Source organism: Octopus sinensis, linkage group LG15 (genome assembly GCF_006345805.1).
Source record: "Octopus sinensis linkage group LG15, ASM634580v1, whole genome shotgun sequence".
Lineage (NCBI taxonomy): Eukaryota > Metazoa > Mollusca > Cephalopoda > Octopoda > Octopodidae > Octopus > Octopus sinensis.
Genome location: NC_043011.1, coordinates 12,180,618 through 12,198,820, shown reverse-complemented (window position 1 = coordinate 12,198,820; position 18,203 = coordinate 12,180,618). Strand labels below are relative to the sequence as shown.

The following is an 18,203-nucleotide window of genomic DNA, read 5'->3' as shown; positions in this document are numbered from 1 at the left end:
ATACATATATATATATATATATACATATATATATATATATATATATATATATATAAAATAAATAAATGGAGTTATACACAAGTGTTATTCAAATCTTTATACTTCCTACATATGTTTCAAGAAAACATTGGTATTATTGCAGAAGGAATAAAATGATGTAAAACAATGCAATCTTCTCACCAGGAAAAACAATGAGAAACAAAATGCATCAATAAGACATTTTAACCAAATATGATTACTGCATATATGATGAAGGGAATGCTGGTAAGTCATTTTTAAAAAAAAACTTAATAGATATAACATCAAAAGCAATTTATAGAAAGAGAAGGAGGAGGAAGAAAGAAATTATCAAAAAAAACTAAAAGTAGAGAAATATAGTGATAAATGAATAGGAATAAAGATTAATGGTGCGGAAATAGATATATTTAGTGGAAGTGAAATGTAAAAAGACAGTTAAAGATCGAATTTTATAGATTGGTAGAAATCACTTATAGGAACTAAAGGTATGTTTTTGCAACAATAAACGCGTTCTTTAAATGTGTTTACAACAGTATTCTCTGTTCATTGTTACAGAGCAAACAAAAAGATTTACCTTTATCATAAAGAAAGGACAAAGATAGAATATTCATTCCAAATCAAATTGTTTATTATGTTCCTTTAGAGACCAAATTAATTTACTAAGCCCAGTACTGTTACATTTATTGATATGTCTAAATGTAGAGAAATGGTTAAATATTCTTTTTGGACAACTGAGAAAGAATAACTACCTATGTAAAAAAAAAGACATCACAGCCAGAAGTAATTTTACATTGATAAACAGAGTTTCTAGTCTTAGAATTACTGCTAAGGTAACAAATGTGATTGGAATTTATATCAGAAATACTAATATTGTTGCTATCATTGTTCAAAGAACGACTAGTGTTAATAATATCAATGTTATTATTTTCATTAAGTGGATTTGTATTTAATAACTTATTGTTATGTGAAGAGATGATTTGTGAAAAGTTTTTGGTGTTTGAAAACCCTATCCTGATTTGGTGTGAACTTATAATGGAATAGTATCTTGAATTTTTGGGGAAATTCTTATCTATAGCTTCATGAAACTGGTAAGGGAGGTTGGATTTGATTTGCTTACCATATGGAATTATCAACCAAAAAGTTTTGCTAGGACATACCTTGTTATTAGGGTAATTATCTTTAAAAATCCTAGATGTACCTTTATAACAAAAAAGGGTCTTAAAGGACAGTTATCTGCCTTACGCTGCAGAATTACATTACTCAATTTATTGTTGTTATTCAAACAAAAATTTAAATTGTTATTATCATTATGACTGGATTTCATGTCCTGATTAATAGAGGTAGAATTAATGTCAATAGGATTATTATAGGTAATTTTTTTTATAGCCTGTTTTAAGTAAGGCAGAGTTATAAAATTCAGCTTTATTGTTGAAGATATCAACATTGGCAAAGTCTAAGTGAAATATTCCTAACTCAGTTCCTTGTAACAGTCTTAAAATGATTACTGAAAGAGTTAATCATCATCATCATCATTGTTTAACGTCCACTTTCCATGCTGGCATGGGTTGGACAATTTGACTGAGGACTGGCAAACCAGATGGCTGCAACAGGCTCCAATCTGATCTGGCAGAGTTTCTACAGCTGGATGCCCTTCCTAATGCCAACCACTCCAAGAGTGTAGTGGGTGCTTTAACGTGCCACTGGCATGAGGGCCACTCAGGTACAGGTCCACTAAATTGGTCACCTGTGCTGAATCCAATGACCCCATAGTAATATCAAAGAAATTGGTGGAATCAGCCCTCTGCCAATTACGCTCATTGAAAAGGATGAGGGTCACCCTTGCTACTAAAATTAAATCAATATCCGAACTAGGGATATTCGCAAATTTCCGAGCAAAAATTAAAGCCCTATTTAGCAATATAGGGGATATGGAAATGTAATAATTTGATATATCAAATTGGATAAAGTCTAAATTAGGCCTATCAGTAAGGGAGTTAAATCATAGGATAACGTCTCCAGTAAAATTCCACAAGGGAAGCTGAATCTTATCCCTCATGATGGGAATAATCCAATCGATAATATATTTACTAATTCTGCCCAAATTGGACTTGGGCAGATTAATCTAATCGAAGGTTTTGATAAAATATCAAACTTATAGTTCTTCAAGAGACAAACTAGAGATGATATCTAGATGACTATCATTAATCTCTACTAAAGCATTTTTGCTTTCATGCTTATATCTGGAATTACACTCTTTCAAGATCAAGTCATACAGACCCGTCAAGTCATTATACAGAGGAAAACTCTTCATATACATAGAAGATCCAAAAATAAAACTACCAGCATCAACTTGCTATAAAAGCAGGTAGTAATTTTACCTTGTCCTTATTCTTAGGGCAAGTTTTGAAGAGTGCAGTTCAATTTTTTGCTTTGTTTAAAAGAAAAAAATTTTTGTGTGTTTTTGGAGAAAGAGAAAAAGATAAGGACAAGCAAAAAAGAAAAGCAAAGAAAGCGAAAAAAAACATAGAGAGAGAGGTTTCTTTTCAATTACAATATATTGTTTGTTTTGAAGAAAAGAGAGGAAAAAAAGTAAAAAGTGGACAGGATAGTAAACATGGGCAAACAAAGAAGATTTATAATACGAAATACTGTTATTGTAAACATTGAGGATTGTAATTATCATGGGTCCTGATATAACTTATATGTATACTTATGCAAGTCCAACTTCTCTGCATTAAAATCTGAAATGTAAGATCCTCTCTACCCTGATGAAGGAGGCTCATCTCACCCTATGTTAAATGCACCTATAAGGCTGCATTTTGTGATAGACTAGATTTACCAACATTATTATGCATCACCGAGTCTCCAGAAATAGTTGTTGGACATATAATACCTTTCTTCCACCCCTTTAAATTTCTCTGTCATTTGTACTCTGTGTAAATTGGACCTATTTATACATATAAATGCATCATCTCAAAGTTTCCAACTTCTGCTTTCTCTCATTCTGCATTAATAGCAGCCGGTGGCACGTAAAAAGCACCAATCCGATCGTGGCCATTGCCAGCCTCGCCTGGCACATAGAAAGCACCCACTACACTTACGGAGTGGTTGGCGTTAGGAAGGGCATCCAGCTGTAGAAACTCTGCCAGATCAGATTGGAGCCTGTTGCAGCCATATGGCTTCCCAATTCCTGGTTGAACCGTCCAACCCGTGCTAGCATGGAGAACGGACGTTAAACGATGATGATGATGATGATGATACATATTTTGTATTTGATGTACTTCATATATTTAATACGTGATGTGCCTTATTTGCTTATCTCAGTAATTGCTAACATACACACACATCATCATCATCATGATGCTAGCATGGGTTGGACAGTTTGTCTAAAGCTGGCAAGTAGAATAGCTGCACCAGGTTCCAATCTGATTGGTCTCTACAGCTGAATGTTCTTCCTAACACCAATCACTTTACAGTGTGTGTTGGGTACTTTTAATGTGGCTCTGGCACGTGTGCTTCTATGTGGCGTTATCACAAGTGCTTTTTATGTGGTACCAGAACAGGGCTCTTGCAAGCCAACCCTCTTCATCAAGGAGAACTGCATTAACACTTCTGCTGTGGAGGACACCTCTTCTTGAGTACAGCAAGGCACCAGGTATCTTGGTCCTTTGTCATCTCCTCCACAAGGTTGTTCATCAGTACTTTGTCCCATGTCTTCCTGAGTCTCCCTCCTCCATGAGTTCCATCCACTTTAAGTGATCAGCACTTCTTCATGGAACTGTCAACATGCATCTGCCTAATTCCCAAACTAGTGCAGTATTTTCTCTTGCACATTGCATCTCATTCCTCTTACACCTAACTTTTTTCTCTCAGTATACTAGCACTCTATTGCACATATACACTTACACTGCACATCCAGCAGAGCATACTACCTTATTCCTCTCTAGTCTTCAGATGTCCTCTACATTTTGGGCCCACATCTCACTACCAAGTAGAATTACTGTTTGTATACATGTCTCATACAATCTTCCTTTCACTGGTAATTTAAAATGTGATCTTTGCTTTGAAGAAATGTATTATATAATTACTTTTAAATTAATATTTATTAAATTATGAAGGTAATTTTACATTCACAAATATAGAAAAGTGTTTAAATATTTCAATTCTAAATAACCCATTAATTATAATTGCTTTTCACAAAATATAATATGCAGAATTTTTCTAAAAATGTTTAGCATATTTAATAGATAAATAATTGTGATGTAGAATTTCTATGTTTCTAATTATTGTAACATAGAATTCATGTTTATTTTTTATTCTTTCACTATCAACTGATGTCATCACAAGTTACATACTAAACTGGCTTTTCTTAGAATATTATATTTCTTCTTAATGTTCTTTATGTAGGTGTTCATCTACAAGAGATATTTTCCTAGTTCCTTCTTAATTTAACCAATTTTGGGTTGTCTTGATAATATTGTGCTAACATGTACTTTTGGATTTATTAATTTGACTGATATTTTCAGTATCTAAATATGTTGACACAGCAGAAACCTTCATTAGTATTGTATGGTGTAGTCACCAATTAAAGATGTGTATTTCTCCATTCTTATTTTTGTTGTCTTATACACCAAATTTCTTGGAACTCTTCTCAATATGTAGACTGACTTATCACACATGAAGGATTGTCTTGGATGCTTTTTTCTACTTGCATTTATTACTCTTGGATATAGTTAACCAAGTTCATTAAAGTGCTTTAACCCTTTAGTGTTTGCATTATTCTGCCAAAATTAATGCTTTTTCATCCACATTGTTTTGAACAAATCATGCATTATCTTGTAGCTATGAGATTTTGATGAGGTAGCTGTTAATTTTTAAAACGATATTGTAGGGTTGGTGTGAGAGACCAGATCTGGCCAGTTTGAACATAAAACAGGCAGAATACTTTTGGCTGGATATGGCCGATTTAAATGCTAAAGGGTTAATGATATCTGCCTGGAATTTTTAATCCCTTTTACTTTACATATATATCATTCAAAATGTGTATCGTTGGCGATTTTTTTCCTCTGTCTTCCCTTCCTTGGATCTTTCCTTTTCCTAAGTTTCTGACGAAGAGCTTCGCTCGAAACGTTAAATCCTCCTTCTTTCTTTCCTTTCCGGAGCGTCCAATAACACTATACTTGTTCCACATCCTCACGTTGTTGTGTTTTCTCTTTGTGTTTTCATGTTTGGATTAACTATATATACATATATATACACTGTTGCTACTACTGAACAATTTTTTTGATTTTTGATACTTTCTGAGTTTTCAAAGAAAACTGATAATCAATACATATAGTAATATAAAAAAATTAATAAAAGTAATAATGACTGATAAAAATTTGCTTGATAATGTCCTTATTTAATTTTATTATTTCTTCAGAAGTATTCCATAGTTTTAAACTTTCAGAATGACATAAATTTAAAACACAAATAAGAAAAATTGTAAATTTTATTCAGTTCCATAATTCTCAATGAATTCATGATATCTGTGATAATCTAATGTACGTTCAAATGGATCGTCTGTGATTAGAATATATCTGGAATGAAGTTGATTAAGACATCAAAACTTGGAGAAAATTAGATTTTGGTAATTTGCTAAGTGTGATCAAAGAATATTGGAAACAAATTCCCTTTTCAACCAGCTAGCACTATTCCATTTCACATTCTGATGTTTTGCAAAGTCACTGAGCAAAAAGTGTATCTTAATAGATATTAACCTGTTAATAATATTGTCGCATCTGTTTCTGAATGCATCAAGCTTAGAGTTCTATACATTAAATGAAAAGTAATGCACTCTGAAATAAAAGATATTGCAGCATATAACCAATGGAGAAGTTCTTAAGAAGATCAGGCCAAAAATGTCGCTAGAAGCTAGGATCACCAAGCATAGATTGGCATATTTCAGTCATGTTATGTGGAGAAAATCCCTGGAGAAGGACATCATGCTCGGAATGGTCAGTGGCAAGAGAGGAAGAGGCCGACCAAGAACCCGCTGGCTTCACACTATCAAGAGGGATACCAGAATGGACATAGCCAATCTGAAAGAAGCGGCCCAGGATAGAACTGACTGGAGGACACTGATCCAATGAGTAACCGAGAGTCGACTTCGACTGAGCGGATAGATAGATAGATAGATAGCAGCATATAACTAATAGGCTTTTATAGAATATTTAATGGAGAATAACTAAAACAGATTTAATTCATTCATTTCATGAATCATAAAATTATGAAGCTGTCAGATATTTGTACAATCATTTAAACTTATGATGACTACTCTGTGTGTGTGTGTGTGTGTGTGTGTGTGTGTGTGTGTGTGTGTGTGTGGATGCATGCACATATATATATATAAGATCAGTAATAGGTATGTATATGAACAAATCTGAAATATATATATATATATATATATATATATGATAAAGTTCAATATAGATAATATAGTGGAACAAGTCTCATAATTAGTCAATGCTAAGCAATCACAAATAACAAAACACTAATCAATTATGCAAATATCAATGACATGTATCACATTAGTATTTATTCTTTTATGTGTCTCAGCCTAGAGGCTGTGACCATGCTGGGGACCCATTACTATATATTATTTAGTAGAGTACATGCTTAGTTAACTTTTACAAGTATTTGGATTTTGACAATGCATTCTGGGTTAATATTATCATAATGGTCACAAAATATTAAGATTATATATCGCTGGGTGAGTTATTCTCATGTGTGGTTAGAAATACAAGCGAAAGACTAAAAAAAACATAAATATAGGAGGACTATTTATATATATATATATATATATATATATATATTATATATATAAATAGTCCTCCTATATTTATATATATATATATATATATATATATGTATATTATACTATATTTGCTTTAATGATATCGGCCTGGAATTTTTTTTACTATATATATATATACATACACACACAGATATATATACTGTTGCAAGAGCTGAACTCAAGAGATGGGAGAGAAAGCAGCACCTTCTCCTTTCCAAACCAGCTCCTTCTATCCCTTGTCCACAATGTCCCCGTATGTTTCATGCAACCCTTGGATTGCGGAGCCATCTGCAGTTCAAACACCCAGAAAAATGAACTGGACTGCAAGCTCGGAAACACGAGACGCAGCCAACAACAACAATACTATAATAATAATTATACATACATACATATATAAAATATATTGTCTTGTATGTTAGAAATATACAACACCTTACTTCAATACTATGTGGACTAAGATCTCTGTTGACAAGCTGCTCATATATAATCTTAGCTACTTAGGTTAAGTTTCTTTATTTGGACAGGCAAAGTTGTGATGTTGCTGTTGATGTAGTGATTAGCACAGCACTGTTTACAGCAGATGCTGCGTTTGAATTCTACGTGTAATGTTACAGGTTTTTTTCTACGTTCTATATTAGATACATATAATACTGAAATGCTGCATGATCTGAGAGGCAGCGGATATATAATTTTAGTTACTTTGGTCAAGTTCCTTAATTTGGCTGGTCAAAGTTGTGATGCTGTTTTGAGTATGAAAGTTAGCACAGTTATATAATTTACAGAGGATGTGGCAATTGAATGCCACAAGTGAAGTTACAACTAATTTTATTTCTTCTTCATTCCCTCCCAGTACACACACACACTCTCTCTCTCTCTCTCTATATATATATATGTGTGTGTGTGTGTGTGTGTGTGTATATATATATATATTAATCTTTTGTTTGTATGTCAAATTTTATATAAAAACAACTTAAAATTAAACTGACAAATTACTCAATATTATTCATATTACTTAATGCTTATTAAACTTTTACAAGAGGAGAGGTGACAGTGATTTCAAAGTGACAATGTTTCAATGCTGTTGCTTTTATAATGCAAAAAGAATACACATTTTTAAAATTAATGACAAAATGGTAATTTATAAAAGCAAAGGAACCAAATTTCTGCTTAAGATAGACATCTATCATCAGTTCAGACTTAGTAACAAGTAACTGATTGACTTATGGATGCGGAGCTTTGAGGAAAGCTGTGTCATAATTAGTATTTATTCTATGCTTTGAGCATGCCATGAGATGAAGGTCAGTTTCAGATTTAAAATTTATGTTACACAAAGTCAGTAAGATATAAAGCCATGCTATTTATTAATACACAAGTAGTAGTTAATGACCATAACATTGCCAATTACTAATGATAGACTGCATCAGCCTGCATAAGATGGATGTCAACCACATTGGTTGAAGCAGTAATGTATTGAGATTTTCTGAAGTGGAATATAGCACTTTCCTTTAACAACACTGTACATGATAGCCAGAAAATTACTAAAAACCTCAGTAGTAATTTATGCTCTAAGTATAAGGTTAACCACAGAGATTGGTGCTTTATCTGAGAGTAATGGCACTTATTAAGTAAAAAATATACTTTTTCTGGTATTAATATTAAATAAAAATCTCAAAAATATATGGAAGTTCCAGATACAAAGCTTACATTTTTTTCTGTGAAGATTACTATTGAAAATTCATACAGGGCAGTTACATTAGGTTATGGAGGGGTAGCTTTAAATTTGTAAATATAAGGGTTTTAGTTCAGAATAAAATTTTCTATGTTTGAAAGGTTTTCAGTTATTTAATGGTTAAATAAGTATATTTTTTCATTAAATTATCCCCATGTTGAGAATGGTCTCTGTCTGTCTCTACCTCACATTCTCAACATCTCTTGGAGACTGAGAGGAGAGTAAGAGATAGAAATGGTAGAATGCCAGATTAGCTGCCTTGTAGATTATAGCTTAGCAGTTTTACAACTGAATTCAAATCTTATAGGGTAGTTATATTTTTAGGAGGAATTGGTATTACAACTAGTCAGAATATATATATATAGTGGAGGCGAAATAGCCCAGTGGTTAGGGCAGCGGACTTGCAGTGGTATGATCGCGGTTTCGATTCCCAGACTGGCATTTATTGAGCGAAAACACCTAAAGCCCCACGAGGCTCCGGCAGGGTGGTGGTGGCGAACCCTGCTGTACTCTTTCGCCGCAACTTTCTCTCACTCTTTCTTCTGTCGGCCTGCTCGCTTAGCCAGCGGGGTGGCGTCATTTGAAGGCTAAAACAATGCAACGCGCATTGTGACCAGCGATGTGTAGCAACATCTGATAGCCTGGTTGGTCACGGTGATATATATATATATATATAGTCAGTTTAAAACATCTTCATTTTGTGCACAAAGTGATTCAGAAAGAGGTATTACAAACGACATAATCGTTTATATTTGCAACTACTGAATTTCAATCCGATAATCAGAAAATCAATTCCTGATATTACAAAGACTCACATGAAGTCTACACTGGAGTAAGAATATAGCTGCTGAACACACAGACATCTTAGACTGCATCTAGAAGAGGGCACACGATTGGTATGAAGTCACTCACAGAAATGTTCCAGATTCTGGCCCATAGTGTCTTCTCTCTACTGCTGCTATAATGGCCTCTGCTCCACAGAATTGATTGGCCTCATGTCACCTCTACTCAGGCATTTCTTACCCACTTACCTCTTCTCCCTTCATTCTCCTTGTTGTGTCCAAGACTTACATTAAAGACATAGCATAACATAATTTTCTAAAAAAAACCTTTTATTATTGTCCAAATATATCAGAATTTTCTTCTTGCCTTATTGAAGTTTTAAAATACAATTTTGGGTGGGAGGGAAAGAAAGAAGCATTCATAAACTTAGTAAGTCTTTGCAAATTGATGAGGCTGATGCAATAGATTTTCAAGTTCTGTATATTGATGTCAGTAGGGAAAATGTTAAGATGGATAAATTTCCAGATAGCAGCAATTCTGAGGAAAATGGTTTGAATGAATTGTTTAGTGAAGTATAAGAGATAATCAAAAAGAGAATGCTGAATGAAGTAAAGTTACTTATAAGAGAACATGATATAAGATTGTGAGACTAACCTCATCAACAACATGAGCATTTTTCATTATATTTTTCTTTTAGGTGAATCCATCAATTCTGAGAGCCGTATTCTTCTTGAGAACTTTGAGCAGCAATTGGAGCAAGAATGTTGCATATTACCTTAGCTGTTGCAGTCTCATCACTCACTTTCATTTTTTAGCAGTTGTATATTATGTTAGAGAGTTGTACTGTAGCACCACTTGTATGGATTTTATTAATATTACTACACCTAAGATGTGGTCACATGACCTGCTAGAAATAGCAATTAAATTCCCTTAAATAACATACAACCAAATTTAAAAAGAAAAAAAAGAAGGCAACATTGAGCAGTATATTGCTAGCTATACAAAAATTATAATGTAATGGTTGAAACACATTCAACCATAAAACTGCTCAGTGAGAGATTATTTAAGGTTAACCCTTTAGTGTTCACATTATTCTGCCAAAATTAATGCTTCTTCATCTACATTGTCTTGTAGTTATGAGATGCATTATCTTGTAGTTATGAGATTTTGATGAAGTAGCTGTTAATTTTTAAAACAATATTGTAGGGTTGGTCTGAGAGACCAGATCTGGCAAGTTTGAACATAAAACAAGCAGAATACTTTTGGCCGGATATGGCCGGTTTAAATGCTAAAGGGTTAACTAACTATAACAACAATACTACGTTCTGCTAATACAACTTTACTAAAAACAAATCTTTGTAGTACATCTACTATCATCAACATAGCTACAACTCTCACTATTAAAACTGGATGGGTATCAATGATAATCAATCAACATATATTAGCATAAAAGATATTTACAAACTGATGTGGAACAAAAAAAAAATTGGAAAACAGGTAGCAACTAAAATTGTGGTGGAGATCTGACATTTTACTAAAATTGCATATAAAGACCTCATACATCTCTAAAGAAGTGTGCCATCAGATCAACCTAAAATATGTAGTGTGATATGATAGCCTTTTTATTTAGTTTAATACCCATAGCTTTGTTTCTTGACAGTAAAAAGTAAGTACTGTCACGTTCATGTTAGATTGACAGTATACAACCATTCTATCGCCCCACCACCGTACATGTCTCTACGCGAGATTTAGAAATTTAGTATTTCTGATTTTGATAATCAGTGAATAGACTTCACTGAAATTTAGATATATACATTGCGAGTCGAGGCAAGTATCAATGGCTGACCGATGTCTGCTACTCTAGGCCAACGAAGGACAATCATCCTGAAACACGTGTCCCTAGATGCAGCCCGGGCAGCTGGGGGTATTTGTCTCCCCTTCGTAAATGTATATAAGGACACAGAAAAAATGTGTCAAAGCCATCAGGAGGCGTCGATGCTTCCTAGGGCTATACAGCGGTGGTGTCACGTTCGTGTTAGATTGACAGTATACAACCATTCTATCGCCCCACCACCGTACATGTCTCTATGAGAGATTTAGAAATTTAGCATTTCCAAAAAGTAAGTACTTAAATATAAAACCATAGCTTTATGTTGTAGCTGCTCTTTTGTGTATTTATCATATAAATAGTTAAATATGTATAAAAATTTCATTTGTTACAAAGTGAAAAATGTACCAATTTTGGTGGACAGTGAAATGTATTTTTCACAAGACCAATTCATAACAACTAACACACCAGGTAGACCAAGACCATTTTTGTAAGCAAAAGAACTATGCATAGGAGAAAGACAGGACCAGGAGAAACTTACCTTTTGCTATTGTTAGAAGTAGAAGCTTTTAGTATTGTGACATTTCCTACATTAATTATTGGATTATCAGGAAATTTTATCAACAGTTTTTGGCCACCACACTCCACTCCCTGTAAAATAAAGATAAAATGAAACCAAGATAGAAAGAAAAGAAGGAACTAAAATCTATATGAATTGATAATAATTCAAATAGCGTTCCTATCTGTCTTTTCCATGTCATTAAGAAAAGTTATAACTCAAATTTATATATATATAAACAATAAATTAAATAGAGAAATACAATTGACAATCTAACAATTTATTTATAATATAAAATAAATATAATATAACATACAAAAATTATTAAAAAAATAAAAAAGCCAACAATTTGTTTTGACATATACATTATTTGATTTATAAACGGTTCATATCCATGTACACAAGTCTCTTCAGGGTTTTGGTTCAAAAAGACTGATGGAATTCCACCTAAAAGGACTACCAAATTGCAAAATACTGATTGTTAAGGAGCATGAGTATTGACTATTCAGATACATAACAAGTACCATAAAACAGATTTATAACCGACAAAATAATTAGGTAAAGAAAATCTACAACTGTCAAAAAATGTTTCTATATATCTCCAATAATGTTAATTCGAATGCATTTAAGTCGAAAACAATCACTGGCTATTTTAATAATATATAAATAAAGTATCAGAGTCCTACTTAGTTTTAGAGATGGTAATAAATCGTGTAAATCAATATTTATTCTATAAATATTTCTAGTATATCAACTAACTATTTATTTATATGCAATACTTTTCAAATATTTATAATTACTCAAAGAAAATAAATATAAATTATATATAATGATAATATAGTATCATATTAATCTCTTATCCCTTATTATAAAAGGCAGATTTTATCTGCCTCCCTTTGGGAGTTATACAAATCTACAATATAGGATTTCTTCAATTACAATTTACCTGGCATTTTTAAGAGTACAATGCATCGCGTCATGCCAGGTCCAGTTTTTAAAATTTAAACTCCAATTAAGCAAAATTTACAGAAAACTCACATTCTGGTGTGTGTGTCAAATGCTTTTCTTAGTCTGGTTTACACCACACGCAAACGCACACACACAGTGGGCAACGAATAAAGTGAAACTAGATGTAATATTTGTTTCTCTCTATCACGCTGATAGATACATGAGTAAAATGTATGGGAAGCTAACACATAAGTGTGAGTGAAAATGTTCTTGGAAGAGAGTAAATAGCCAGAGAGAGTGATTTGACGAAGACTTTACATTAAATAACCGTAGTGGCTTGTGTTAGTAATAAAGTAAACATACACTCATACATACATACATACATACATACATACATACATACACACACACACACATACATACACACATACATACATACACACACACATACATACATATACACATACATACATATACATACATACATACACACACACACACACACACATACACACACACACAGTATTGAAGCTTGAGAACAATCAGATACATTTGCAACACATCTGTTGAAAATATTATTGTTCACACACATACATATACATATATACATACAGACAGACAGACAGATAGACACACACACGCACACACATGATCCAGCATGGCCACAACCTCAAGGCTGAAACATATAAAAGAATAACAGAATATAAATGTGTGCATGTGTGTGAGAGAGAGAGTGTGTGTGTATATGTATGTATGTATGTATGTATGTATGTATGTATGTATGTATGTATGTATGTATGTATATATATAATAATGCGGTTTTTTCAACAGCTTGAACTAAAAGTCAGAGGGGAATGGGATAAACTACTTATATTAACTTGCTATAAAAGCAGGTAGTAATTTTATCTTGTCCTTATTCATAGTGCAAGTTTTGAAGAGTGCATTTCGATTTTAACAGCTATTTTTTTCAAAGCTATATTGGAACAGCCTAGAAGATGAGCCTCATCCTGAAAGATCTGTAGAACTCGACAAGGACATCCTGAAAACCCTGGTGGAACAAAATCTCATCGTAACTGTTGAGGAACTAGCAGAGAAGCTTGGATTTGGTCATTCAACCATTCATTGAGACCTGTGTGCTATCGGAAAAGTCAGCAAATTGGGTCAATGGGTTCCTCACAAACTTTCCGAGTCTAATTGCATGCAGAGAGTGAATGTATGCTTTTCTTTGCTGTCACATCTCACCACTACTGCGCTATGTATATCTATATATAAAACTGTAGTTGTGTGAGTGTCTGTCCCCTTCGATTTAGATTCCTAACTACTCCCACATTTTGCGGTGCAGTTTAACCAAATTCGGGTAGCTTATAGTCGTGATTCATATCGAGCCTGTCTGAGTATTAGCGCGCGTCTACGATGAGTCTATGATTTTAAAAATAATTTAACATCATTTTTTATTCCATTTTAATGCATAATTTTTCGTGTGTCGATGGCGGCGGAGTTGGCATCCACGCTCACACCTGCACCTGTGGGGAAGGGAGTGTAAGGAAATCAACGTCGTAATGCGTTGTCAAGGAGACCAGCGTTCTTTTAGAACAACGACTTCATGGCTTGAAGACACCAAAACAGAAATGGCTAAGAAAGCGTCTACATGAGTCTACGATTTAAAAAAAAATTACCATCGTTTTTTTTCCATTTTAATGCATTTTTTCGCTATTATATAAGGGAAGTAACTCTCTAAAAATGTCTACGATGAGTCAACGATTTAAAAAAAAATTTACCATCATATTATTTCCATTTTTAATGCATTTTTGGCTATTTTTTGGCTATAACTCTCTAAAAATGCTTATATAGTTATTTCCCTTACAAACCCGAGCAACGCCGGGCGATACTGCTAGTCTCTTATTATAAAAGGCAGATTTTATCTGCCTCCCTTTGGGAGTTATACAAATCTACAATATAGGATTTCTTCAATTACAATTTACCTAGCATTTTTAAGAGTACAATGCATCGCGTCATACCAGGTCCAGTTTTTAAAATTTAAACTCCAATTAAGCAAAATTTACAGAAAACTCACATTCTGGTGTGTGTGTCAAATGCTTTTCTTAGTCTGGTTTACACCACACGCAAACGCACACACACAGTGGGCAACGAATAAAATGAAAGTAAATAGCGACAGAGTGATTTGAGGAAGGCTAAACTGAAAGTATTCTGTCTATGACGCTGATAGATACATGAGTAAAATGTATGGGAAGCTAAGAGCTAAGAGTGAGTGAAAATGTTCTTGGAAGAGAGTAAATAGCGAGAGAGAGAGTGATTTGAGGAAAACTTTACATTAAATAACCGTAGTGGCTTGTGTTAGTAATAAAGTAAACATACACTCATACATACATACATACATACATACACACACACATACACACACACATACATACACACACACATACATACATATACATACATACATACACACACATACACACACACACAGTATTGAAGCTTGAGAACAATCAGATACATTTGCAACACATCTGTTGAAAATATTATTGTTCACACACATACATATACATATATACATACAGACAGACAGACAGATAGACACACACACACACACACATGATCCAGCATGACCACAACCTCAAGGCTGAAACATATAAAAGAATAACAGAATATAAATGTGTGCAAAGTACAAGAAATATTAATGCAGTATATGGGGATTGGACAATAAGCGTAAGGCAGTGTCAATGGTGGTTCCAGAAATCCCGAGCCATAAACTACAGTCTAGAAGACGAGCCTCATCCTGAAAGATCTGTAGAACTCGACAAGGACATCCTGAAAATCCTGGTGGAACAAAATATCATCGTAACTGTTGAGGAACTAGCAGAGAAGCTTGGATTTGGTCATTCAACCATTCATTGACACCTGTGTGCTATCGGAAAAGTCAGCAAATTGGGTCAATGGGTTCCTCACGAACTTTCCGAGTCTAATTGCATGCAGAGAGTGAATGTATGCTTTTCTTTGCTGTCACATCTCACCACTACTGCGCTATGTATATCTATATATATAAAACTGTAGTTGTGTGAGTGTCTGTCCCCTTCGATTTAGATTCCTAACTACTCCCACATTTTGCGGTGCAGTTTAACCAAATTCGGGTAGCTTATAGTCGTGATTCATATCGAGCCCGTCTGAATATTAGCGCGCGTCTACGATGAGTCTACAATTTTAAAAATAAATTAACATCATTTTTTATTCCATTTTAATGCATAATTTTTCGTGTGTCGATGGCGGCGGAGTTGGCGTCCACGCTCACACCTGCACCTGTGGGGAAGGGAGTGTAAGGAAATCAACGTCGTAATGCGTTGTCAAGGAGACCAGTGTTCTTTTAGAACAACGACTTCATGGCTTTTAGACACCAAAACAGAAATGGCTAAGAAAGCGTCTACATGAGTCTACGATTAAAAAAAAAATTTACCATCGTTTTTTTTCCATTTTAATGCATTTTTTCGCTATTATATAAGGGAAGTAACTCTCTAAAAATGTCTACGATGAGTCAACGATTTAAAAAAAAATTTACCATCATATTTTTTCCATTTTTAATGCATTTTTTGCTATTTTTTGGCTATAACTCTCTAAAAATGCTTATATAGTTATTTCCCTTACAAACCCGAGCAACGCCGGGCGATACTGCTAGTATAATGATAAAATAGAATAACACTTCTCATTTATTTCAAGTTACAGATATAAATATTGTTCAAAGTGATTCACAAATAATGTTCTTTATTTAGGTACTTTATTAAAGGGAGGACTCAGTAAATAAAATAAACAAAGACTTAAATCTACAACAATTATAACCTATATTATTTCTTAGATAAAGGATATAATAGACTATAAATATAAATGATAAATATCAAGATTTTACTAAGTCTTTCAGAAGTAACTAAATTAGAAGTTACTGGAATTAAGATTCTTTGAAGTAACTAAAAGATAATGCAGTTCTATATTTAAGAGATAAGGAATTATGTACGTTATTTACATTCGACGGATATTTGTCCTCATCTTGTTTGTTGTTAACACGTTTCAACTGATATACCCTCCAGCCTTCATCAGGTGTCTTGGGGAAATTCCAAACCTGGGTTCTTATTCCAAAGGTATTTTTTTTATATTATTATAATTATTCAGGTCACTGCCTGGAATCGAACTCGGAATCTTGGGGTTTGTAGCCCGCACTCTCAACCACTTGTAGTTAAGAGTGCAGGCTACTAACCCCAAGATTCCAAGTTTGATTTCAGGCAGTGACCTGAATAATTATAATAATATAAAAAAAATACCTTAGTGTGATCCCAGGTTCAAAATTTCCCCAAGACACCTGAAGAAGGCTGGAGGGTATATCAGCTGAAACGTTGTGTTAACAACAAACAAGATGAGGATAAATATCTGTCAAAAGTAAATAATGTAAAAAATAATGGCCCTTATTTACCTAAATTATCGGAGAACTCCATAAATATAAATAAACAAAAGCATAAACATTAAAAAAAATAGATCTACAATAAATATAACCTATATTGTTTCTTAGATAATAAACTATAAATAATATATTTCAAAATTTTACAAAGTTTTTCAGGAGTAACAAAATTAGAGTGTTACAATAAGAATACAAGCTATAAAGTACACGATATTATAAAAAAATTATCAAACTTAGTTTGTATCACAATTAATACACAAATTTACTATTATTCAAAAATATATAACTGTATATAATAATTGTTGCAATCTACTTATTCATACTTACACAAATGATTTCTAGAACAAATACTAAATTAGTTTATGAGAGGGAAAAAAATATATTTTTGTAATTAAAAGTTTATATATTTATAAACAAATTAGCTATTTTAAGAAAAAAAAAAAACAGAAATACTTATTTGGAAATAAATGTTTTTGATCACAATATAGCATTATGTAAAATTATTCATTTATTATTATTATTATCATCATTATTATTATCATTAATTAATAAATTAAATTAATGTATTTATAAATGTATAATCATTTAGTATAAATAAGATAGCTTATTTGTAATTTATAATTAATATTTAACTACGAATATAATGATGTATTTTACAGTAAATACAAATTCTGATATATTTGGACAATAATAAAAGGTTTTTTTTAGAAAATTATGTTATGCTATGTCTTTAAATGTAAGTCTTGGACACAACAAGGATAATGAAAGGAGAAGAGGTAAGTGGGTCAGAAATGCCTGAGTGGAGGTGATATGAGGCCAATCAATTCTGTGGAGCAGAGGCCATTATAGCAGCGGTAGAGAAAAGTAGAGAGAAGACACTATGGGACAAAATCTGGAACATTTCTGTGAGTGACTTCATACCAATCATGTGCCCTCTTCTAGATGCAGTCTAAGATGTCTGTGTGTGCAGCAGCAATGTCCTTACTCCAGCGTAGACTTCATGTGAGTCTTTGTAATATCAAGAATTGATTTTCTGATTATCAG

The 18,203-nt window shown here is 33.1% G+C and overlaps 1 protein-coding gene across 9 annotated transcripts in view; it reads right to left on the bottom strand.

The window, feature by feature from the left end:
* Positions 1–18,203, bottom strand: part of LOC115219833 (tetratricopeptide repeat protein 31) — a 191,163-nt gene that overhangs the window by 31,137 nt on the left and 141,823 nt on the right. For 3 of the 9 annotated variants that reach the window (XR_003882371.2, XM_029790121.2, XM_029790119.2), the window contains one exon: positions 11,735–11,844. The exons of 1 other annotated variant lie outside the window; for it this stretch is intronic. Coding sequence is in view for 4 of the 8 variants with exons in the window: in XM_029790121.2 (XP_029645981.1) it covers positions 11,735–11,844 (110 nt within the window). In the remaining 4 variants the exon portion in view is untranslated. 5 more of the 9 variants (XR_003882370.2, XM_036509486.1, XR_005002108.1 and 2 more) reach the window with 5 other exon arrangements.